Below are 25,960 nucleotides of genomic sequence, written 5' to 3' on the forward strand. Positions count from 1 at the left end.
AATTCGCAATAGGACCGCAGGACCCACTGGGGTGTTTTTTGAGGCTTCCCCATTTCGTTTGACATCAGCTATGACGTCATCGCCGGGTTCCCCCCCCCCACCCCACAGACGCCACCGCTCGTTAGCAAAAATATTAAAGGAGCGGTTGGCCTTTTGAAATTTTAATTTTTTTAATATTCAAACCAAGCCTTATTAAAATGTTAATTGCCGGCAAACATTTAAGACTAAAGAATAATAATGATTATAATAATAACGATGATAATAAAAATATTGATAATCATTAAAATAAATAAAAGATGTCTCTTCACATTACTCACATAGTATTTTTTAGCATGTCTTGAATAACAGTATTTTATTCAGCACAATTTTTTTGCAATAGTTGCAGTTCATCCAACGTGTAACGTTGACTACAGTAGGTTGCCATGAGGAAGCGGCACAACTTCCTGTTTCTAGTCTGTTACGTCAACACGGATGTAGCGGAGTGAGCCGATTCAAGGAAATGCAAAACAGTCAATAAAGCTTTGAAAATCTGATAAAATGCATTTTTTATCCGCCATTATATTTTGGTATAACATTTAAGTAAGGAGAATTGTATATAGGATTTATTTTTGTTGACATAACTTAAACACTGATAATTTGCAGCAGATTAATTACATTTTCCCCCCAAATCATTCGACAACCAAAACAGACACTATATATATATATATATATATACATACATATATACATACATACATACATATATACATACATATATATACATACATATATATATACATACATATATATATACATACATATATATATATATACATACATACATACATATACATACATACATACATATATATATATATATATATACATACATACATATATATATATATATACATACATATACATACATACATATATATATATATATACATACATATATATATATACACACACACACACACACACACACACACAGTATAATGTATGTATGTGCACTTTATATATACATACATATATAAAATGTTCTGATCACTCTTTCAAGAACACCAAAACTTCAAAAAGCAGGGGACACACACACACACACACACACACACACACACACACACACACACACACACACACACACACACACACACCTTTAAGTAACAATGATATTAAATTATGCATAGCTTAATTTATAGACAGAAAAATATTACCTTTTTTTCCAGAAAGCACAAAAAAAAAAGTATTTCAGTGTACATACAATCCCATACGTGCCCAAGAGCAGGTTGTGGAAAAGGATCTGGGGCAGAAATATATGTACATATATATATATATATATATATATATATACTGTATATGCGAGCATGAAAGCACTGCAAACCGTAACATCAAAATAGTCCTCTTCAAGCAGGTAAGTCTCATTGAGTCCAGGACAGAAGGATGACAGCAAGACAGTCGTAGAAAGGGGGAGGGGGACGGCATGGAATGAATAGAAACTTTCCCTTTCTTGTAAACCATTTGGAGTAACCGTCAAATGTAAGATGGTGCTTTCGTCGCACAAGGCTTCCTGCCCTTGATCGCAAAGGGAAAGATCAGCTTAAACTATTCAACTGTCATGAGGAGTTACCGTTGAATGAGTAATTCCGCGTAAACAAAAAAACGTAAAAACAAGACAAAAAACAAACAAACCAAAAATAAAAAAAACCCAGCAAGGTAGAAAGCAGTAAAGCTATGTGGGGAAAGTAGAGAACATTGTATAACAGAACATATATACCCACGTAGGAGGAGTTTTTGCGTGTGAGTATTGGTAAATAATTCCAGGTGATGACAGAACCTGGAGCCGGGCGGCTGGATCTCCACTCGCTAAAATGAGCTGCTGACGCCCCTCACGACGCCCACCTGCCGCAGCCCCTTGTGTAACAATTTCCAGCCGGAGGGTGAGACAGGCTGTTCTACAAGCTTCCTCTGTGACTCTGTGGAGCCACTGTGGCGTCCGATGCTGGTTTTTGTGTTAATTGCTGTTCTTAGCTACCCCCCCCCCCCCCCCCCCCCCCCGTCTAACAGATTTCGTCGACGTGCTGTAGGCTCCGCTGCGCCGGGGAAGAGGAGTATCGTCGTCGTGTAGCGGCAGAGGTGCGACGGCGACACAAAAGCAAACGGTTCGATAAAGGCTCCGGTGAGAGGAACGTGAAGGCAGAAGCTCCCGCCGTCCGCCGGTGTACATGCAGACGGGCCGCGGCGCGCACGCGTCGTCATCCAAAACATGCAACAAGTATGAACACCAGGCGAGGACAAAACAGAAACCACGTTAATCATCCGAAATCTTCAGCCCGTCAACCGGCCGCGAGGGCCGGCTGCCGCCTCCCGTGGCCCCCGGTCCGGCTGATGTGTCGCTTCACCAGGCGTCGGCCGTGTCCAACACCAGCATGACGGAGCATCACAAAGCATCACAAAGTTGGCGAGACTCAAAAGGTGCAGACGCCCAACTGAAAGGATTAACTTGGACCAATGCACGCGCACACATGCACCCACGCGCACCCACCCAACCACACACACACACACACACACACACACACACACACACACACACACACACACACACACACACACACACACACACACACACACACACACACACACACACACACACACACACACACACACACTCAGGTATTGGCGTTGTACAAAACTAGTCTGTTGCATCCTCTCGGCCAAAGTCCGGACTCGCTCGGGGCTCCCGTTTTGGTCGGTCTATAAATATATATACACTTTAAATACTATTTCCATAAGAGTGGCTTTATGCTGCGAGCAGGACGGGGGGTCCGGGGGATCGGGCGGGGGGGGTCAGGAGTCTCTGCGCGTGTGTGTGTGTGTGTGAGACTTGGGAGGGCTTCAGCCGGCTGCGTAGCTGCTCAGGAAGGAGTAGAACATGGGCAGCTTCATGCGCTGCTGGTCCCGGCGGCACCAGGCCATCACCGTGCCCTCGCTGTTGGCCGTGTAGAGGTGGTGGCCATCACAGGAGTATGTCAGGCTAGGGGAGGGAAACACACACACGTACAAGCACACACACACGCGCATACACACACACACACACACACACACACACACACACACACACACACACACACACACACACACACACACACACACACACACACACACACTTAGATGGACAGCACTTCTCTACGCCGCCCACTGCTGCAGTATTGATTGATTGATTCCATACTTAGCACTCTGGTAAGACAGTACTCTGCAAAAAGCGACATCCCATCATCCAAACTGGCAAATTGACCGTGGAATAAAACTGTCAGACATTTCAGATTTTGAATTCCTTCAAAGCCAAAGTGATGCAATGACGACTTAAAGAAATGAAGTCGTCGTTGCATTCACTTTAGATTTATTCATTTTTGACGCTGGTGGGTGAGCATCTGCTTTGTTTACCGGCTGCACTGGCACAACTGCTCACCCTGAGCCTCATTTTTGGATTGGCCAGGGACGACTTTTGAAGAAAAGAAAAAAAGAAAAAACCTCCACGGAGAGAGGGATTCCACGAGTCAACGACCCAAAAATCCCAGATGGCAGGGATATCAAAAGAAGGCAAGGAAGAGTACGAGCTCCGGCGTGAATACCTGATGATGGGTTTGCTGGACTTGGGAAAGGTGATCTCTCTGACCGGTTTCAGATCCCAGGTGCTCCACAACCTGGACGGGAGCGTTTTGGAAACAAAAAAGGCGGCAGGTTGGCTTACTTTCGAAAAAAGGGGAAGAGAGGGGCTCGAGGCCGACGCCAGACGTCCCGCGTTTACCTGACAACGCCGTTCTCGAGCCCCCCGGCGATGACGTTGACGGACACGCCCTCTGGCTGATTGGAGAAGGCCACCGAGCAGATGATCTCTCTGCAGTGGACGTGGCCGATCAGGTCGCCGTTGACCGTCCACAGGCGGAGGTCGCTGCCTCCCCCGACTGGAAAACAAGCGGGCGGGAACGGTCAAAAAGGAAGGGGAGGGAGGGGGAGGGGGAGGAGGAGGAGGGGGCAAGCGCAAAGGCGGAAGGACGGCGGGCGTCACCTGAGTCGCAGACCGTAGCGATGTCCCCAGTGGTCTCGCTGGCCGACACCGCCGTCACGGGGCTCTTGTGACCCGTTAGGCTCTGCACGTAGCACAGCCTGGAACGAGACGGGAACGCACGCTGAGGACGCGGCGTCGGACGCCCGGAAGGCGCTCGTACATTTTGAGACCCCCCCCCGCCGACAGGAAGGGCGTCGCCGCTCACCTGTTGAGGTCCCAGAGGATGCAGGTGCCGTCGTTGCTGACGCTGATGAGGACGCTGTAGGGCTTGCAGACAAACAGGCTGGTGACCTCCGCCGTGTGGCCGTACAGATGCACCTGGGACTCCACCTCCATCTCCGACGGCTAAGTTCACCACCAAAACAAACAAAAAAAACCAGACAACACAGGCAGTTGGTTTACACACCTATAGTATACACATTTCTGGACGAAATATACACAAGATCGATATATCGAGAAATCTGCTGGCGAATTTGAAGATCCCGTGTTTGTGATATTGCAATATAAGTACGGGCGTAACGATGCAGTTCACGGTTGGGCACAACATGTGGCTTACAGGTTAATACAGTCACAATATTTACAACAATATCCTTTGAATGGAGAGAAATTATGACCACTACTTCTCTATTCCTTCTTTCCTTCCTATTACATGTACAAACAAAAAAACCCCCAATCAATTCAACTACTTACTATACTTTTTTATTTTTATTTCAGAGCATTAAGAGCATCCAATACAATCTCTTTAATGAAACAAATCAGCTTTTAAATTACATAAAAATTGCACCAAAACTTCACTGCACAATGTACATAAATATTTTATAAATATATGATTAAGCAGGACATGCCACCGTTTTTATTTCAATTTATTCATTCGATTATTTGAGGAATAGTGTTTACGGTGATACGGTTAGCTGCCAACCTCGCACACTCTGCTGCGACAGTGGGCAGCGACCTTCCAAAATGTTTATGCCCCCAACTGTGGAAGCAGGCGATTGATCTAGATGGATACGAGACTCTCCTTCCTATTCCTTCACTGCTGTTAGCACGAGCAGCGCTAAGGTCACGCTACGCTTACTGTCCCTGCTATCTGAGACAGCGGGTTAGAGAAGGTCGCCACTCGAGTCGCCAGGCTATTGTGAGGCGGGGGGTGGGGGGGGTGGTCAGCGAACCAAGTCTGAAGGCTTTGCTCTGGTAACTGAACTCTGGCACCCACAGTCCCACTTGGAAATGGAAATGTGTTTTAGGGCAACTGTGATACATGACTGATGGGCGCCGCCACGGAAAGACCCCAGAGTGTTCACCCTGCACCATCTAGCGCAGCGGAGGGAGGATGCGAGGGACAGGGGAAGGGAGGGGCGAGGGAGAGAGGGATGGAGAGATGAGGGAGAGAGGGATGGAGGGAGAGAGAGGGAGAATATAATGGAATGGTGGGTGGGCGCTGATGTGGAGGTGGAAGAGGTTGGAGAGGCAGCGGGTAGGGAGATGAAGAAAGTGTGTGTGTGTGTGTGTGTGGGGGGGGGGGGGGGTGTTGCCATGGAAACCCACCGTGGCGCTAGTGAAGCGGTTGCTGTAGGCGGTGATGACTCCACACTTGCTACCCGTAAAGAGCTGGCAGCCATCGGGCACCCAGGCACAGCTGGTCACCTAGAAAGAGAGAGTGAGAGACAGAGAAGTAAGGGGGGAAGAGAGAGAGAGAGAGAGAGAGAGAGAGAGAGAGAGAGAGAGAGAGCGGAGTGGTAGGAGTCTCAGCCTTTCATTTCCAACAGTGGGGAATCCTCCAATTAAAGGTTTCCTCAGACTGCTCTGCTCTGCTGTGGAGGTGATCTGGAATGGTTCGCAGAGCTTCCACAAGGACAGATCGCGGCCGTCAGTTCTCTAGTTTGGACACTCGGCCACACACAAAACGGACGAATGAGCGCGGGTCCGTTTTAAACTGAAGGATAACAATTCTACTCCACAATTGTCATATAATGCACATATGGCAGAGGCTCTGCGGCTTGCGTGATACCTGGTGCAGCTGCGAGCACTGTATGAAGTTGATGGGCGGCTCGCTCTGCTTGCTCTTGAGCCGCAGCATGTTGTCCGCGTAGCCCCAGCTCAAGATGGCCGACCACTGGATGTCCGTGCTGTGCATGCTCCTGACACCTACACAGAAAGAGCAAGCCCCACGGTTAGATGCCACGGGTGCGCAGAAGGTACCGTACGTCAGAATAGCGGCTGGGGCTGACTCGTGTGTGTGTGTGTGTGTGTGTGTGTGTGTGTGTGTGGGGGGGGGGTTACCCTGCTCCTTGCTGTAAATCATCATGAGGCAGAACTTGTATGACAGTCCGCAGATGGCTCGTGTCGGCAGGGCCAGCAGGGATCCAAACCTCTCCCCGTGAGGCTGGCTGAAGCACACCACCGGGTCCGGGGCGCTGGGGGACCCCACATACTCCCCCCACTTCAGGCCTTTGATCCAGGGGAGGGGGCTCTGTGGACGGGCGGCAAAGACAGGTCGATGAACAGCGAGCCATCTACCGCCGCCAAATGGGATCTACGTTCACAGACTGGCTTTGATTGTGTTCTTGGCGGCGAGATGGACCGGGTAATATTTTCCACTGTTTTAGTGCCGCAGGAAATGGATGCAGGGATATCTGGGCCAAAGCAGTTACCCAAAACCAACCGATGAATCCTTGCTATTTAGGCTGGAGTGACGCATTCGGTCGTTTGGGGCCACGACGCCTGACCTTAGACAAGTACACCAGAACACAAGTGCAGAGAAGTTCAAACAGGTGTGTACGGATCCACACATTAAAAAAAAATGTTTTTTCAAAACAAATTTTGATTCTGAATTCCCCGATTTGATTCTTCATGTGTCACAAAATATGACATTTAAACCCATACAGGAAAACAGCAATTTGGTTTAAAGATAACTACAGGATGTAAGGACTACTCTACTGTTTCCCAGCTATAGTTCTGACAGGTCGGTCTAGGTACGTTCAAACTTTGAATTAATTCTCAAGGTCGGGTCCGCTTCTGTTCACTTCCGTAGATACTCATTGTGAACATGCATTCTGATCTGGGTTGCCAAAATAGTCGCATTTGACCGGAAAAGGCCAATGTTGAGATGGGCACGCATGTGTTGTGGAAAGGATAAATTAACGGAAAGCGAAGAAGAGGAGAAATGACGATATAGATTGCAATTTTAGTCCACTGTATTGAAAGCTGTTTTTGAGTCAATATAAATATTTAAATGGTTCAAACGCTAGCAGATATTGATAAAGGACGGGTAGTAGCAGGTGAAATGAACCAATCAATACATATTCATAAAAATAACATCTGTGAAGTCTTTTTTTAAACAAATAATGTCTGCTAACAATTCGTGTCGTACACTCCTAACCAACTGCTCAGACTCGTCGCCACTGCTTTGCTATAATGCCTACCGGGCAGACTATTTCCTTGGACTGCTCCTTGTTCTCCCTGAAGGCCAGCTGCACCAGCAGACCCATGGCTGCCGGCAGCTCACCCTCCATCATGAGCCTGTTCCCAGCCCTGCTCATGTGGGAAGCGCTGAACAGCTGCCTGGGTGTCTGCCCATACGTCTTGATCATGGTCTCCAGGGCTCTCCGCTGCACCGGGTCCTCCACGGAAGAAACATCCATGCCGAAATAGGTCTGCGGGGGAAAGAGAGACCGGGTGGGGGTCAACGGAGAAAGTCAAACGCAGAGAGAGATTCCAACCCCCCTGATACATTCCGGAGATGAAGGCGGAGGCGGGAGTTAGCCACGTACAGCCGGGTGGAAGACGTTGATGGCCTGGACCGAGGCCTTGCCTTTCTGCTTCAGCCCAAACACCAGGTCGATCCACTGGCACAGCGTCAGGGAGACCTGGTCCGACTCCAGCGCCTGCCGGTGGATCAGGATGAAGAGACGCGGGTCGTTGCGCGCCCACGGCGGGAGGTTGACGTGGTTGACCCTCTCCGTGTTCTGCCGCACGCCAAAGTCGAAGCCTGAGCGTACGCACGGGGGCAGATTAAAATTTATAAAAAGCAAAATGCAAAAAATACTGAGCAAAAAACAGCTACAAAATGGCTACATAGTCTCATTAATCCCCATTGCATATTGAGGCCAATAAAAACAAACAGATAAAAAGACAAATTTTACATTGTATTACTTCTTTATATCGCTGAATTATCAAATGATATCATATATTTTCCGGGAAGTAGTGCAGAGGCAGAGTCCAGCTAGAGTTAAGGAAGGTAGAGGTGCGGAAGAATAGAGAGTAGAATAGAGGTAGGTAGAGTAGAAGTACAGCAGAGGGGGTAGAGTAGCGGAAGTTCAAGGAAGGGTCAAGGAAGAGTAGAGGGAGGTAGAGTAGAGTAGTGGGAGTTTGAGGAGAGCCAGAGCAGAGCCAGAGCAGAGGTAAAGGTAGAGGTAGAGTAGAGGTAGCGGTAGAGTAGAGGTAGAGGTAAAGTAGAGTAGAGGTAGAGGTAGAGGTAAAGTAGAGTAGAGGTAAAGTAGAGTAGAGGGATTTAGCGTAGAGGTAGAGTTAAGGGAGGTAGAGTAGAGGTAGGGTCAAATAAAGAGTAGAGTAGAGGAAGTAGGGCTGAGGGCTGAACAATTTTGGAAAATAATCCAATTGCGATTTCTTTATTGCGATTAAGTACGCAAGTTCCTTATCGTCTTTACTATTCACTGAACACAAGCAATAAATCTTTCTACCGTATGACCAACACAACATTGGATACGGTCAACATATAAACTGCTCTTTCCTGTAGGTCAGGCCTACGTGTTGTGATGAAATGAGATGAATAAATATCTTTATTTAACGATTGAATTGTAAAAATAAAAACCTTCAATCACAGTAGAATATTGACTCATTTGATTTAACTTCAAACCCTGTAATTGTTCGAATCTGAAAATTAACATTTAAAACATATGCAGTGTTGATGATTTTTTTATTGCACGCATACATCCACCTACGTCGTATACGTCTACATGCACAGAGCACCACTCTGTGTGCTCAGGGACAGCTTTATGCTCATTACATTAAAAAGAAAAAGGTAAAAAAGTAAAAAAAAACCAACACATTATTCTGAAAGAGGCTCCGTCTGGACTCTACAGGTGTTCTGGGCTCTGCCAGCAGCACACTCTGGGCACAGCGCACCGTGGCCCAGGCCGGAGCACCAAGTCTCAGCGGGGGGCAGCGCGAAGGGTTGAAACAATATGCGGGGGGTGGGGGCACGGCACGGAGAAAGAGTCCCCATCACACACGGTTTCACTCCATACACACTTGTTTCGTTCCGTTAAGAGTCGTAAAATAAAAAACACAATGTTCTGGGGCGCCGATCACGGGCACGCATCCCTGGGACGTGCATTATCGATACCGTCAGAGAGAGAGACAGGTGTGCAAGTTGTGAGCCGATCGCTCCCTCTCCGCACACCTGAGAGAAAAGAGAGGTAGTTGAGTACAGGTACGGTAGAACAGAGAGCCGAGGAGTGGGAGGTGGAGTAGAGGCAGAGGGAGGTACAGTAGAGTAGTGGGAGGTGGAGTAGAGGCAGAGGGAGGTACAGTAGAGTAGTGGGAGGTGGGAGGTGGAGTAGAGGCAGAGGGAGGTACAGTAGAGTAGTGGGAGGTGGAGTAGAGGTCAGTAGGGTAGAGGCAGAGGGAGGTACAGTAGAGTAGTGGGAGGTGGAGTAGAGCCAGAGGGAGGTACAGTAGAGTAGTGGGAGGTGGAGTAGAGGCAGAGGGAGGTACAGTAGAGTAGTGGGAGGTGGGGTAGAGGTTGGTAGGGTAGAGGCAGAGGGAGGTACAGTAGAGTAGTGGGAGGTGGAGTAGAGGCAGAGGGAGGTACAGTAGAGTAGTGGGAGGTGGAGTAGAGGTCAGTAGGGTAGAGGCAGAGGGAGGTACAGTAGAGTAGTGGGAGGTGGAGTAGAGCCAGAGGGAGGTACAGTGGAATAGTGGGAGGTGGAGTAGAGGCAGAGGGAGGTACAGTAGAGTAGTGGGAGGTGAAGTAGAGGCAGAGGGAGGTATAGTACAGTAGTGGGAGGTGGAGTAGAGGTCAGTAGGGTAGAGGCAGAGGGAGGTACAGTAGAGTAGTGGGAGGTGAAGTAGAGGTCAGTAGGGTAGAGGCAGAGGGAGGTACAGTAGAGTAGTGGGAGGTGGAGTAGAGCCAGAGGGAGGTACAGTGGAATAGTGGGAGGTGGAGTAGAGGCAGAGGGAGGTACAGCAGAGTAGTGGGAGGTGGAGTACAGGCAGAGGGAGGTACAGTAGAGTAGTGGGAGGTGGAGTAGAGGCAGAGGGAGGTACAGTGGAATAGTGGGAGGTGGAGTAGAGGCAGAGGGCGGTACAGTAGAGTAGTGGGAGTTGGAGTAGAGGTAGAGTACAGGGAGGTAGTGTAGAAGTAGAGCAGAGGGGGTAGAGTAGAAGTAGAGAAATAGGAGATAGAGTAGAAGTAGAGCAGAGGGGGTAGAGGGAGGTGGAGCAGAGGTACGACAGACATAATTGATCTATTGACCCTGGTAATCACCATTAGATAGACGTAAATGAAAAATAGAGATAGAATTCCTCAAAGTGTTGACCGCCACACAACCCAAGACGACCCCCGTGAGACTGGGACTGGAATTGGGAGCCAAGAGCAGCGGCGCCTACCCTCTCTGTTGACCAGGAACTCTGGGAGATAGAAGAACTCCGGAATGAGCTCTTTGACGTCGGTCATGGACTCGTAGGAGGAGAGGCGCCAAGTCGTGTTCATGGAGTGGAAGGTGCGGTCGGGGATATCAAAGCTCTGGTCTGAGGGGGAGACATCACTCGTTACACACTGAAAGGAGGAGAACACCCCTTTTCACCGGCACGGGGGGGGGGGCACGCCTCCACGCCTGCGTTCCAAATAATTTGCATGACACGATGGAGGATCAGAGGGACGCGAGATCAAGGGGGAGGTGGGTGTGAGTCGGGAAATAAAGGGGAACAAGGAGAGGGGGCCCGGAGGGTGCGCCACCCCAGAGAATATAAATGAACGAACAAACAAACACGTCGGGCCGGTCGGCGGGGGCTGTGACTGACCCTGGTAGGCCAGAAACATCTTGGTGAAGGGGGGCATCCGGACCAGGAAGTGGAGCACGGTGCCGCTGTTGGAGTAGTGCGAGCCGTAGTGGTAGGGCTGCACGGGCGGCATGGGGTCGTCCTCGCGGATGCCCTTCTTGTACTCCTCCTCCAGGTACTGCAAGGCAAAAAAAATAAAAAAATAAAAAGTCTCAGGACGAATCATATTTGCATTTGTTTTCCAAAACGTGTTTGTATTTTCCTTGCTAAAAGACTTTTAGATTGTGAGTTATTATTGTATTGGGATTGTTGTATGTTTATACCGTTTGTCACCATTTGAATATTCTAGTTTAAATAAATACTGATGCTCATTCATTATCGCGCAGATATTTTTGTACCGACGCATTTGCGGAAATTTGGGAGTATTATCAAAGTCGTCCCCTAGGGCGTACCTTGTAATTGTCCACATAGCGATCTTCCTTTTCTTTGGACTGGACCGCAATGGGTTTGTTCAAGTTCCTGCAAGGACAACATCAAATGAAGAAACAGAAAAAAACAAAGAAGATCGTCTCAGTCCTCCAATCGGTTAATACTTACAGTGTGTAAGACGAGTGGTGAAAATAAACACTTAAAGACACTGTTGAATGTAAAATTGCGCGGTGGAAGAGATAAGAGATATTAGATTTGGTAGATGAAAAATTAATTTAGGGTACATTTTTGGGGTTTGTTTGGTTGGGAATAAAAGTGGTTACAGCCTCCAGTGTTCTGACGGACGCATGAGTCGTACGGCTCCAAGCAAAGCGCTTCCCGCGTCCAATTAAAGCGCGGCCTCTCGCGCCTCATTTCTTTAAATGAAGAAAGACACTCTGCAGAGCACTCGGAGATAAACAATTTGAGAGTCTCCGCTCCAAGGAGCATCTGGTTTGTCTTCTGTATTCCATACAATTAATTGACGACTAAAGGAAATAAACAAGCATGGCATAAAATTATTATTATTATTATTATTATTTTTTTTTTTTTAATAAATAAATAAATAAATGGATAGATGGATAGATGGATAGATAGATAGATAGATAAATAAATACACACCGATCAACCACAACATTAAAACCACTGACAGGTGAAGTGAATAACATGGATCATCTGGTTCCAATAGCACCTGTCAAGGGGTGGGATGTATGAGGCAGCAAGTGAACAGTCAGTTGTTGATGTGTTGAAGCAGCGTAAGGATCTGAGCCACTTTGACAAGGAGCACATTGTGATGCTGGACGACTGGGTCGGAGCATCTCCAAAAACACAGGTCTTGTGGACTGTTCCCGCTATGCAGTGGTTACTACCTACCAAAAGTGCTCCAAGGAAGGACGACCACTGTGTGAACTGGAAGCAAAGTCTAGGCCTTCAAGTTCGATCCCACAGAAGAGCTACTGCAACACAAACTGCTGAAACAGTTAATGCTGCTTGATAGAAAGGTGTCAGTAGCTGCAGACTGGTCAGAGTGTCCATGCTGACCCCTGTCTACCACTGAAAGCTCCTACAATGGACACGTGAGCGTCAGAACTGGACCATGCAGCAATGGAAGAAGGTGGCCTGGTCCGATGAATCACATTTTCTTCTACATCATGTGGATGGGCGGGGTTAGGGTCCGATCCAATGGCGCATCTGTGGGATGTGCTGGAGCAACAAGTCTGATCCATGGGGGCCCCACCTCACAACTTCCAGGACTTAAAGGATCTGCTGCTAACGTCTTGGTGCCAGATACCACAGGACACCGTCAGAGTGTCCATGCTGACCCCTGTCCACCACTGCCTACAATTAGGGTCCAATCGGAACAAGCATCTGTGGGATGTGCTGGAACAACAAGTCAACTTCCAGGACTTAAAGGATCTGCTGCTAATGTCTTGGTGCCAGATACCACAGGACACCTTCAGAGGTCCTGTGTAGTCCATGCCTCCACGGGTCACAGCTGTTTTCGCGGCACCAGGGGGAGCTACACAATATTAGTGGTTATTAGTGGTGGTTTTAATGTTGTGGCTGAACGGTTTATACCCTAAATACCCATAACAATAAGTGATACAGAATATACAAAATGCTATTCTATGCACAGAATATTTATATATTTTACTTTTTTATTTCTGCTCTTTGTATTTTACTTTTAATTCTATTTTATTTGGATTATTTTATTTTCCTTCTTCAGACTGTTGTTAATGCTGTCTGTATGAAATGCACCAACCCTCACCATGATAAATTCCTCATAGACACTGTATGCAACTGTACCTGGCGAAATAAACATTCCGTTTTTTTAAGTGATTTTCCCCTAAAAACAAAGTAAGCCTATTTGAAATACCAGCAAATATCTGTATACAGGGACATTACTGCTTCCCGACCTGTAGATGTTTGAGTCTTGCAGGTCCAGCGTTTCGCTGATGTAGTCTCGCAGGATGAAGGGAAACACCGGGTACTGCATGAGGTCGTTGAAGGAGCGCCCGGCGTGCTTGTTGAGGTGGGTGAGGTACTCGAAGTTGGAGATCTGGCCTGAGCCCCACAGCTGCGTGAGGGCGCTGATGTTTCCGTGCTCCAGCAGGTTGGGCAGGTCGGAGGTGAGGATGTTGTGGTAGACGTCGTCGCGGAACTGCGCAAGAGCGACGCACAGGGTCAAAACTCTCGCATTCCGATTTCACGGTCGCTCGAGACAATATCAAGACCGTGGGAGTAAACGACGGAATGGACACAATGCCACTCAAAGCGTTTTTTCTGAGGTTTATAGCAGCGCTGGAAGATGTACTTGGAGCTTTAACTTGTAGTTAAATTACAAATACGCACACACAAAATGACTGGGAAAAATGAAAGTACCACGTTGACGTTTAAGGAAAAGCATATAAGTAATGGGTACTTATATGTACTCTTAAATGTACTTCAAGAATTACAAGTAAAAGTACTTGTCATAATCAGTCTTTAATACGGCTTAAGTGCTACTGTACTGTTTTATCTGCACATGAGCGCTCAATATTATCCTGCTTTGTCTTGCTTTTGATATACAGTGTATATACAAATATAAATCCTGATTTAAAGAATGTACATGGATATTAATCCAGATTTTCAAAACTAAATGTATATAAATATAATTTGGATAAAAAAAATTAAAATAAAAAAAAAGTAAACCCTAAACCTAAATATCTGCTTTGAAACCTAGTGGAGTAAAGTCGAAAGTCTTTGAAACCGAATATATTTAAGTACAGATACTTGAAAACTTTACTTTGAGTACTTTGTCACTTTCCACCACAGGAAAAGACCTTTGCATTAGCTTCCCTGAAATATTTTGTATAGCAGTTAAAATGTCAGATTTTCCAAGATGGCGTTGCAATTAAAAGGCGCTGTCGATTCGAAAGAAGACGAGAGTGGAGAGCAGAGGGCCGGTGTCATTTTTCTCGAGTGTTGACTCCGACTCGTTTCGGTTGCCCCGGCGCTTGTGTGAAACCCTTTTGCTACCTCACCTTGGTGGTGTCAAAGGCCAGCAAAAGGGTCCTGCCGTTGGTGAGGAAGATCTCCACGGCGTTGTCCCTCAGTTGCCACCAGCGCTTGTGCACCTCCTTGATCTCCTCGTACGTCCAGGAGAAGGAGGCCGCCTCCGTCTCCCCGTGAAGGCTCTGCGGAGACCACAGGGCACACGGAAGATCCGGCTCGTTCAATGCGGCGTCGGCCCATTTAAAAAATAATAATAATAAAAAATAAGATTAAAAAAAAAAAAGGCCCCCGACGGCGACGGCCTTTACCTGACTGTCGTGAGTGTCGGTGGCGTTGTCCTCCACGAAGTACATCCCAGATTTCCCTGAAAAAAAAACAGATGAAGACAGGAAAACCCGCACGGGAGGGAGGGCGTTCTAATTTCGTGCCCTGTGACTTGACTCTGTGACTCTGCATAAGTACATTATGTAGAAAGAGCCAGCGAAGTGTCTCACCCAGAAGCAGCTCCCCTGCTGTCTCTCTGGAGGGGGCGACGCTGACACATCTTCTGGTGAACCTGAGGACATCGGAGAAATGGTAAATAACTCTGCCACGGGACATTTTTGATTGTGATGCATACTGACGAGAAAAACATGCTTATGTCAGGGTTCATTCTGGCATTACAAAATGAATTTTAAGGACTTTTTTGAGTACATTTGTTTTCATTTTTAAGGACTTCAGGCAAAACAAATATAATCCATTTTCAATGTGATCATTATTAATTAAAATATAATCATGAAATCTGTTATTCACATTATTATATCTATCTATCTATCTATCTATCTATCTATCTATCTATCTATATATATATATATATATATATTCTGGAAATGTGTTAGGAATTGAATAATAAACCCAGGGGGAATATCACAGGTTTTTAATTATCTGAAGTTTTTTCCAAGGACTTTTCAACGCTTTGGCACAAAGGAGGTTATTTTTAAGGTATTCCGGTACTTACATTTGTGAGGACGAAATTCAAGCACTTCAAACACCTCCTGGTGCCTGAGGCCAAAGTGGAATTACAGGAAACACTAACTACCGTTATGATATTTGTATACACCGTTCAGCCACAACATTAAAACCACCACTTATAACCACTAATATTGTGTAGCTCCCCCTCGTTCCGCTAAAACAGCTGTGACCTGTGGAGGCATGGACTACACAGACCTCTGAAGGTGTCCTGTGGTATCTGGCACCAAGACGTTAGCAGCAGATCCTTTAAGCCCTGGAAGTTGTGAGGTGGGGCCCCCATGGATCAGAACATCCCACAGATGATCCATCGGATCGGACCTAACCCCCCCCCCCCATCCACATGATGTAGAAGAAAATGTGATTCATCAGACCAGGCCACCTACCAGACCAGACCAGACCATGCAGCACCTCCATTGCTGCATGGTCTAATTCTGATGCTCACGTGTCCATTGTAGGAGCTTTCAGTGGTGGACAGGGGTCATCATGGACACTCTGACCAGTCTGCAGCTACGCAGCCTCATACACAGCAAGCTGTGATGCACTGTGTGTTCTGACACCTTTCTATCATAACGGCATTAACTGTTTCAGCAATTTGTGCTACAGCAGCTCTTCTGTGGGATCGAACCAGATGAGCTAGACTTCACTCCCCACGTGCATCTGCATCAATGAGCCTTGGGCGTCCATTACCCTGTCACCGGTTTACCGGTTGTTCTTTCTTGGAGCACGTTTGGTAGGTAGTAACCACTGCATAGCGGGAACAGCCCACAAGACCTGTGGTTTTGGAGATGCTCTGACCCAGTCGTCTAGCATCACAATGTGTTCCTTGTCAAAGTGGCCCAGATCCTTACGCTTGTCCATTTTTCTGCTTCAAACACATCAACTTCAACAACTGACCGTTCACTTGCTGCCTAATATATCCCACCCCTTGACAGGTGCCACTGGAACCAGATGATCCATGTTATTCATGTCACCTGTCAGTGGTTTAAATACTGTGGCTGATCGGTGTATATCACCTTTGAGAACAAAGACATCAGGTTACTATCGGCAAAAACGCTTGTGCGGCACATTATGTGCATGAAACTCAAAGCTATTTATGCCCACAGCCTGAATCTGCGAGAATGAGACTAAAACCCTTTTGTTTAATTTCACCTGGCGATGTAAGAGGCTGAATCGAAAGATTGATACACCATTAGCGCTCCGTAAATGTGAAAGAATGCAAACAAACAGTTTTGCGCTTGCTTGTGAACACCAGATTTTCCCCAAACAAGCTGACAATTTTAATGCATTTTCCCCCCTCTTCAGTCTTCTATTAGTAGCTTTATCCTGCATCTCTCAGCTGGATAGTAACGGCAAAATACTTTTTCGAAGGAGGCCAAGACGCTGACAATGCAGTAGGGAGTGATACCTGATGGGCTCGCTGGTAGCCTTGTCTTTCACCGTTGAGGAGAAGGACGAGTGAGTCTTGTCCTCAAACAGGAACGACAGTGGCGGCTTGACAGCGTCTGAACAGGAAAAGAGCAGAAGGGAGAGCGTTCGGAGGGAGAAGCATGAAACCGGCGGCGCACAGACTCGCAGAGCAAAAAAAACAAAGGTGACGTCTCAGCGGCGTCTCTCCCTCACCCTCGGCCTTTCGTCTGTCCTTGAGCAGGTACTTGTTGGGAATGGTGAGGTAGCAGCGCTGCAGTCGGCGACGCTCCCTGTTGGGCCCCTCGGTGGGGTCCAGCTGCCAAGACGTGGGGTACGAGGTCTGGTCGTACCACACGGCTCTGAAAGCAGACGCAGCACAAGACGGGGTCAGGACGGACGTCAAAATAACTGAATAGTCGGGCCAAATTAAGGAGGATAACATATTGTTCTTCAAATTCTTTCTTCACTTGAAGGAAACTGCGTACTTTACTTGTGATGTAATCCTATAATCTCCCACGAGGGGAGTAAGCTAATTCTTTAAAAAGAGATAAACAGAATAACTTATAACTCATATGAAAGAATAATTATATAAACCTAACAATTGAAATGTGGTGGTTGAGGGGGTACCCGGCTGACTGGTGCCTCTCAGGTGGTAGAATAATATGATGGGTCTGAATAATATAGTAAACCAACAGAAAGCTAAAAACTAAAGAATGACACAAGAGTTAATCAATCAACTTTATCTGTTCAGGTTTGTTTGTCCAAGTATTTATGACATCTGCATTGAAGAGGCTCAAAGAAACCCCTCAAGATATTGGCTATTACTGTAGATAGATAGATGATAGACATATGATGGACAGACAAACAGACAGACAGACAGACAGATAGACAGATAGATAGCTGGATAGCTGGATAGGCAGGGAGACAGACAGACAGATGTTATAAGAATGTTATATGTCTATGTTTTGCTGTACTTTTTACATTAACTTTTGTACAAGCTATGTGTACTTTGCTTTTCTCATAAAGGCTAAATATAGTTTATGTCTTAAAAAAAACATGAACTAGTCACTTTCTGTGCCTTAAGGTGAAGAGGAGAAAGGCAACATGTCTCGACCATCAGATAAAGGGAACTTCAACAGATGATCTGTCTCAACGAAATTGCCCCATCAGCGAAACTGTCTCTGTTTCAGCAGGACCCCTGCGGAGGCGTCGCCACGTCTGCTGACCGACATCTCAACGACTCGTCAGCTTTGCCGCTCCAAGAAAACTGTATAAAAAACTCAGATCTCCAGTGAGAATGGAGCACTTCCTCTGTGGCACTCTGTTGTGTTGCTACACTGAAACTGCTCCTCTTGTGCAAGATTAAATACTGTATTAACATACAGTATGTCTCTGGTTTCCTCTGTAACGATTAGTCCGTCCACGAACAAAGTTTATAACAGTTAAACTTTTACAATAGACATAGACAGACAGACAGACAGATGGCCACGCTCACCGGTCATGTGTGAGCTGTTGCACCAGCTCCTGCCAGTGCCGACTGGCGCTCAGGTCGATCTTGTAGAGGCCTCTGATGTGCTGAATCACCTTCTTCCTCTCCATGCCTTGCCGCAGGGACACATTCTGGGTGATGTCCGCTGCAATCTTGGAAATGTCCTTCGACTTCCCCTCCAACCTCTGGATTAGACTGCGGGGGAATTTCAAAAGAAAAAAAAAAAAAAAAGGAATTACGAGAACGATAAAAATGGAAAGTCGCCGCTCACTTGGAGTTACACGTCTAGGGAATCCACCGGCGTCACACAGCAACTCAGAGTGGCTGAACCAGATCATCTTCAACTGACTCCATTGAAGATGCCTGATCAATCAAACCTGATGGATCCCTCATCTTCTAAAGCCATTACTTATACAAACACATAATAATGAAAGCTGGCATTGGAATAACGCTGTTTAGAGATTTATATCGAAGACATATTGGTATCCAAAAGGTATCCAAAGATGCAATCTCAACACACACATACAGGGCGCACTCACCCCCTCTGAGTGTTGGACATTTTCTTCTCCCACGCCAGTTTGCTGGTTTTCTCGTCCGCCTCGTATTTGAGTTTTTCCTAGACGTGCAAAATGAAGGGTTGAAATCTGACGTATAAAAGCCGTGTCGACACTCAAACTTGCGCTGCGTGAACTACCCAGCTGTCACCGCTTCAACAGGCCGTGAGAACGTTCCACACGCAAAGGCAGCCTCCGTACCTCTTTAATGGCCTTGATCAGGTCTGGCTTGTGGGGCACGTTGGGGGGGATGCAGCGATGGCCGCACAGCTTCAGCGAGGTCATGAACATGCCGGCGGCGTTCTGCTCCTCTTTGGTCAGGCTGTCCTTGTGGTCATGGAGCATCTCGTACAGGTACAGCGCCAACTTAGGCCCATGCTAAATGTGTGTGTGTGTGTGTGTGTGTGGGGAGCGGGGGGGGGGGCGGAAGGACAACCGAGTATAAACAACGATTAATATCTCAATATTTTCAACGGCTTTAGACTGTGCGAACGGGGGCCAACGTCTTATCTCGGCGAGATTTCATAAATATGTTAAACACGGAAAGTATTTGTTGTGAACAACAGAATTAACATTCAAAGTGTTGGTTTTCTGTAAAAAAATATAACCAAGATTAAAAGAAATGAAATAAAGTATCTTATCCCGTTTAATCCCAAATGAACTTGGTGGAACAGAATTAACAGCTAAACCTGATTCAATCCAGTTTTAGACCAGTTTTAGGTTGGCGCAACCCATCCCCAAATGTGTGTCCGGTTATAAGCTGGGAGGCGGGCGCCGCACTCACCTCCAGGCCCGGGCTGAGGCTCTTCCTGAGGATATCCGAGTGCCTGGGATCAAACACAAAGTCCAGCGCCTCCTTCCTGTCGGACAGGGGCAGCGCCGGGCTGAGGGTGTGGACCAGCAGGCGTCCGATCTGGACCCTGAAGGTGTCCTGACACGACCACAGAATCCTGTGCCACTGCTGGTGTGGGGCTCCCCCACGGCCCGTGCTGCCCTGGGGAGCAAAAAAAAAAAAAAACCAAAACCCCAAAAACACCGTTGTTAGCCGCGGCAAGGTGAAACTAATACTAAACTGTGAGGGGGGCCTTATTCGGGAAATGCCTGTATAATAGAATCTGAAGACGTTCTAATAGCAAACGTCATATAAAAAAGGATGGGTAAGTCCACCCAGGCCAAGAGACTAGAAAAAGTCGCTTCTTACTGGCAACCTGCTGTCACTGTGGCATCAACAGTGAATAAAATGTGAAACAAATGTAAAGACCCGGGTGAGTATGGCGTGAGTTTCCTGTTTCAGAAAAGGAGTTTTTTTTCCAACCTAAAAGGCAACTGATTACAGCCCTATCACCAAAGTTTATAGTGGTTGTTAATGACGACATACGAAGGGCCCCAGAGCCAAACTGTCAAACCCAACAGAAATGGAATGGAATATTTACTTCTATCGGCGCACTTGGCTTATTCCCCCGCGGCGGGAGGCATCTCATTTGTGCAAATATGTTCACTGAGGGAGATTCTCTTCCCGGGTCTTTTGTCACACTTTATTTGCGTTCTACGGTACTGGAGAAAATGTGCACATCAACACGAACACACACACACGCATCCAGTTAAGGAGCAGTTAGCATTCATTCATTTATTCATTCATTATCTGGTACGCCTAAAGCACGTGCCAAATGGCGTTGTTTCGGTCGGCTCTTTTTCTCAAAAACAAACTGATTTGTAGTTGCATTGAGGGATATTTCCTATCAGGCTTGCTGTGATGTGAAGGATTGTTAATACCGTGGGGAAAAAAAATTGCCCATTTACGTCATTATCATCAGTCAACTTCAATTCATGCAGCTCTAAGAAAAGCTTTCTGGATCGGGGCCCCACTGTCCCCAGAGGAAGAACTTCCAGACCAACGTCGTACCAGGCTGAGTTTGATCCCCTCCATCATGAGCCGCAGGATGTCTTTCTGGAAGCTCTTCTTGCTCGACGGCGGGAGCGGGAAGGGGATGGGTGAGACGGGAACCGAGGAGGAGGAGCTGGTCTCGTCCTGCGCCTCCCCCTGATCCGGCGTGGATAGCTGGTGATCCGGAGAGTCCGGGATATTCAACAGGTCGTAGAAGTCCTGGCTCACGTCTGAAATGATGTGGGGGGGGGGTGGATAAAAACAAATAAAAACAAAAAGTGAACCTTTTAGGACCTGTTTTTACGCCGTTTCTTGTTTTGTTTTTCAGAATCTCACATTATAAAAAGGTGTGTTTTTATCGTAGATTTATACGTTTCCCGTTGTTTCCCACCTCCCACGAAACAACACGAAACCGGCGTTGCGCACGTCTCCCAGTAGCCCTATCTAACTTAACCGTGGTCTCCGCTGGTATGGGACTGAATTTTGTGATAACAGATTTTTGGGTGAAGAAGAAACAGAAGAAGAAACAGTCTTTAATTGTCACACGACACTCCACAACACATGCTTGCACACACACATGCACATGCTTGATGGTGGCCGGTGAAATGGCTCCTCTGCTTTTGACCCATCCTGGCTTGTCCTTCCTCCGGGGGCACAGCCAGGAGCAGTGGGCAGCATACGTGGACGCGCCCGGGGACCAGGTGATAAGTGTCCATCGCTGGTCAGACGATGATGGGTGCATGTTTTTGGTGGGGCTCCTTACTGACGTGAGGTGGAGGAAACCCCATGTGAGCACGGGGAGAACATGCAAACTCCACACAGAAAGGCTCCTGTTTTGGAAGATAACCCGCCGGAGCACGGTGCCAACAGCGCCCCAGGCGGGAATCGAACCCAGGACCTTCTTGCTGTGAGGCAGCAGTGCAATGCACTGCGCCACCGTGCCACAATACTATTAATCTCTGAATAATAAATCCTAAACAACAGAACATCATCCCTAAATGGCTGTCTACCATTCTGCTACTGCGCCGTGGTAAGAGAGGCGACGGCTCCGCCCCGTGACTGTCACCGGCTGAGAACCAGGCCACGCTCTTCAGAGGGTGGATATCACTCACCGTGGTATATGAGCCTGTTGACCGCGAGGACCACCAGCCTCTGCAGCCGCTGCACGAACTCCGTCTCGCTGGCCCGGATGGGGTTCTCCTGACTCATCCTGCGCTGCATCATCTGGTTCAGCTCATCGCTGGCCAGAGAACGCATCCGCATCAGCAGAGAGTCCGACTGGGCCAGGGAGAACCGGCGTCGGCCTGGAAAGAACCGCCGCCGGACACGCACAGGTTTTGAGACAACAAAAATGTGTGTGTGTGTCCGTACGTGTGTGTCACACTTGGAAAAAAAGAAAAACAACAACAAAAAAAAAAACTAAACATGCTGCGTCTTTTTTTTTTTTTTTTTTTCCCCAAGGGTTCAGAGTAAGGTCATGCACACGTTCTCATGAATTATTCAAGACTCAGGAAGATTAGAAAGACTCATCAAACACCAGATGTGCTGGAATCTGGATGGCACGCACGCGCGCGCACGCACGCACTCGCACACACACACACACACACACACACACACACACACACACACACACACACACACACACACACACACACACACACACACACAGGGCGTACTGGGTAAAAATGATCTCAGCGGTGAGTTCATCACACACAAGGGGGGAGGGGGGACATTTTCCCTCAGTAAAGGGGGAAAATGTTCTTTGGTGGAGGTGAGGTTCGGGGGTTCACTGCACCCTGCTACCTGAGTCGGAATGGAACACGTAGGATGGAGTCCCAGTGGGAGAGGGGAGGGGGGAGTCCTGCAAGAGGAAGCTGAAGGGGGGGGGCAGAGGGATCTGGCCGTAGGAACAGTAGTGCTGCCTGGGGACGCGGGGGATAATGGAGTCTTTCATGGCCATTGAACCTTGGGGTTGGGGTGGGAAGTCACATTGGTGAGAACACCGCAACGCAAATCTCGCGTCGCAACCACGACACGAGAACGACTGGCCTGGAGACTAAACGAGACATACATCGTTTCTCGGCAACTCACCGGCGATGCTCTTGCGCTTCTGATGGAGGGCCTGGTGCGGGGAGCTGGGCACGTTCACCGAGCTGCTCAGCTTCTGCGGGTCCTGGTTGGCCGTGGTCCTTATGAACTCGATGGCAGATTGCAGGACTCGGAACTGCAGCGCCACCGCCATCTCTGAGGAGCAAAAAGAGAAGCGGAGGGGTCAGTGTCGCGGACCGTACCCTGAGCGGTGGCCGCCCGGCGGCGGCCCACCCGGCTCCATCCGTTTGTTTTCCTCCGGGGGCTTACCCTGTGTGCGGCGCATCTTGCTGGTTTGCATGACTCCCAGCAGGGTGATGAGGTCCTCGATGATGCGGAAATACTGGGACCCCGACGAGCTGCAGGAGTGGATGGTCACTGCCACCAGCAGCTGCTGGATGTCGCACACCAGGAGCTTGTAGTCGTTCAGGGGAATCCTGTGGAAACGGCGAGCCGAGGGGTGAGGTGGACACTTGAATGACTTTGTGGAGTCAACGAACACCTGTGATGCGTTGTGGGGGAGGTGAGATTCTCTCTCAGCCGGGAGCGAGAGGGTTTTACAAGATGTCCTTAAATTTTCGAAAACAACCCAAAGTTAAGTTCACAACAGTAACACGCAGCCCTACATCAGTATGTACAGTATTTAAGTTACAAACGAGGGTCATCTGTTTAGTACCTGCCTCTACAACACACCCAAGGCAGTGGTCTTCAACCGCTGGGGTCCGCACATTTATTTTAGATGTCTAAATTATTTTGTGAAATATGTATTTTAGACATGAACACAACAATATTGAATAAACTCAAACCATTAACATTACAACAGCTGTGTTTCTTTAAATCCAGTAATCAGCTGAAAGCAGATTCTTAGCTTCTGACTTCTGATTTTCAGTAACGTACTGTCCCTGACAGACATAACTGGTGCACTGGTGCACGCATGGCAGAAGGTGGATTTCACTGTTTTTCTACAAACAGACCATTTAAGACCAGGTCTGGATAAAAAAAAAAAACAACTACTGTACTTCCAGTAGTCAAACCTAAAGTAGATTATAATAAATTGCCTAAACAGGATTTCAAACACTATTTCAGAAAAAAGGTGGATTTCACTGGATTTCTTTCACACTACCAATGGAACTAAACGAACTAAATCTAAATCCAAAATAAAAACATACAGGAAGGGTAAGCATCATAACTGAGTATAGGTTTATAAGCTATTATAAATGTTATTAAAGGCCAGGCTTAAAATGCAATACAATCTGCATTTAAAAAAAAAAAATCTTGGTGGCCCCTGCTCTGTTTCTCAATCCATCAAGGGGTCCTTGTGCTTAAAAAGGTTCAGGACCCCTGACCTAAGTTAATGACGTGGTCCTGACAGGAAGTGGGAACGTTTTCATTTACTTTAATTTTTATAAGCTAAAGCCTTCGATGATGTGTGCACCCGACGAGCGTGCGTTGAGTTTAAACATTAGTGGAACGGGGAAGAAAGTCATTCCTCGTACCCGTTCTCCATGCCGTTGAGGGTGGAGAGCGTGTTGAACAGCACGTAGAGGAGGCCGTGGTCCAGCAGGATGTCCGCCAGCTTGGGGCAGGCGTTTAGGAGCTGCAGCAGCATGCACAGGATGTTGTGCACCAGCGAGTTCTCGTACAGAGAGTTCTCGATCAGCCCCAGCACGGGGATGATGCAGCGCTTCCTGAAGGGAGAGATATTCTCCATTTCCTCCAAATCCATGCTGGAAAAAATATAAAGAAAAATGATTACTGTAACAGAACTTATGTATATGATATTTACATTTAATACCCCGTTTTTTGGGGAAAAAGCGACAGCTGGATGATACATTTATATTGTACTTCATCATCTTTCAGCGGCGAAATTGATCCGTTATCCTTTCATGATGCACCATTTTGAGGAGAAGATAAATAAAAAAGTTTGACCAAGGGAGTTTAACATGTGTTTTGGTATCGACCATTATCGTTCGAACCTCAGCGACAATTTATGAGCAAGTATTTTCATATATGTTCATATTTTAACCCCCAACCCCCACCTCTCACTCACTCACTCACATGCACACACATTCACACAACTTATGAAAATATATGTGCATTAACACTGGTATTAAACTGTGCATACTGTAATAAGATAGTACGTAGCAATAATTCATACTTGTAATTTATACAATACACAATAATATTTATTTGTATTTTATTTTTTACTTCACTTTTCATTCATATTTATTATTATTTTTATTCTCCACTCTTTCAAACTGTCAAGCTTTTCTTATGCTAATTGTCTTTGGAGAAACGCACCAAAACTCAGCGGAACAAATTCCTTAAATATGTAAATGAAAATAAACATTTTCCAATGTTCATCATACTGACTGAAATCGTTGCTCATCACCCAGCTCTATCAAAGGTCTGCATGGTGTTAAGTGCCTCCGACTCACTCTTCCTCCAGGCCCACCGGCCGTCCAAACAGCATCTCCAGGAAGCATTCCAGCAGCCCCTGGCTGCCCTGGTGCAGGTACAGCTGGTTGGCCAGGAGGGAAAAACCGTGGTTCTTCAGGAACTTCTCCTTCTGCTCCTTCAGGGCTCTGGTGAAGTAGGCATCTAGCAGCTGAAGGGAGGCATGAGAATTACGTGTGAGATGGGTGGCTACAGTGCAGTGCGCCTGAAAGATTTACACTCTGTAGAAGCGGAGAATTCAATGTACCGTACATGCGTACAGTGTTTCACCAGTCGAGGCTTAACTCACGTGACCTTGGTTCAACTGGACTGTGTGCTTTCTCTTATCTCTGTTCTCAACATGCTGTTATTATGGAGTACAGAGATCCTTTTCTACCTCCCTCCTAATCTGCTCAGTTTCTAATTTCCTCCTACAGCGCTTATCTACCGTAGGATCGCGCCATGGTCACGGCGATATTGCCAGGCTGCCGCGGGCTCCTGTCCAGAGGCTAATTAGTTTTGTTTGCCGGGCGTTTCGGAACTTCCTCCAATGTTAAAAA

The 25,960-nt window shown here is 47.2% G+C and overlaps 1 protein-coding gene across 1 annotated transcript in view; it reads right to left on the reverse strand.

Moving 5' to 3' along the window:
• Nucleotides 1-2,757: 2,757 nt before the first annotated feature.
• Nucleotides 2,758-25,960, reverse strand: part of lyst (lysosomal trafficking regulator) — a 68,976-nt gene continuing 45,773 nt past the window's right edge. Inside the window, exons 26-55 of the mRNA XM_080017131.1 lie at nt 25,403-25,572; nt 24,461-24,691; nt 23,235-23,401; nt 22,968-23,120; nt 22,680-22,841; nt 21,989-22,180; nt 20,895-21,106; nt 19,776-19,985; nt 19,193-19,369; nt 18,977-19,053; nt 18,444-18,632; nt 17,162-17,307; nt 16,947-17,043; nt 15,025-15,086; nt 14,839-14,894; nt 14,560-14,712; nt 13,453-13,697; nt 11,521-11,587; nt 11,090-11,246; nt 10,676-10,816; nt 7,816-8,033; nt 7,468-7,698; nt 6,326-6,515; nt 6,054-6,190; nt 5,591-5,689; nt 4,251-4,390; nt 4,046-4,143; nt 3,785-3,941; nt 3,609-3,680; nt 2,758-3,010 (exon numbers count right to left, since the gene is read on the reverse strand). Of these exons, the coding sequence (XP_079873257.1) occupies nt 2,872-3,010; nt 3,609-3,680; nt 3,785-3,941; nt 4,046-4,143; nt 4,251-4,390; nt 5,591-5,689; nt 6,054-6,190; nt 6,326-6,515; nt 7,468-7,698; nt 7,816-8,033; nt 10,676-10,816; nt 11,090-11,246; nt 11,521-11,587; nt 13,453-13,697; nt 14,560-14,712; nt 14,839-14,894; nt 15,025-15,086; nt 16,947-17,043; nt 17,162-17,307; nt 18,444-18,632; nt 18,977-19,053; nt 19,193-19,369; nt 19,776-19,985; nt 20,895-21,106; nt 21,989-22,180; nt 22,680-22,841; nt 22,968-23,120; nt 23,235-23,401; nt 24,461-24,691; nt 25,403-25,572 (4,545 nt within the window). The 3' untranslated portion in view covers nt 2,758-2,871. The remainder of the gene's footprint in view (nt 3,011-3,608; nt 3,681-3,784; nt 3,942-4,045; nt 4,144-4,250; nt 4,391-5,590; nt 5,690-6,053; nt 6,191-6,325; nt 6,516-7,467; nt 7,699-7,815; nt 8,034-10,675; nt 10,817-11,089; nt 11,247-11,520; nt 11,588-13,452; nt 13,698-14,559; nt 14,713-14,838; nt 14,895-15,024; nt 15,087-16,946; nt 17,044-17,161; nt 17,308-18,443; nt 18,633-18,976; nt 19,054-19,192; nt 19,370-19,775; nt 19,986-20,894; nt 21,107-21,988; nt 22,181-22,679; nt 22,842-22,967; nt 23,121-23,234; nt 23,402-24,460; nt 24,692-25,402; nt 25,573-25,960) is intronic.

This window comes from Zeus faber (genome assembly GCF_960531495.2).
Source record: "Zeus faber genome assembly, chromosome: 16".
Classification (NCBI taxonomy): domain Eukaryota; kingdom Metazoa; phylum Chordata; class Actinopteri; order Zeiformes; family Zeidae; genus Zeus; species Zeus faber.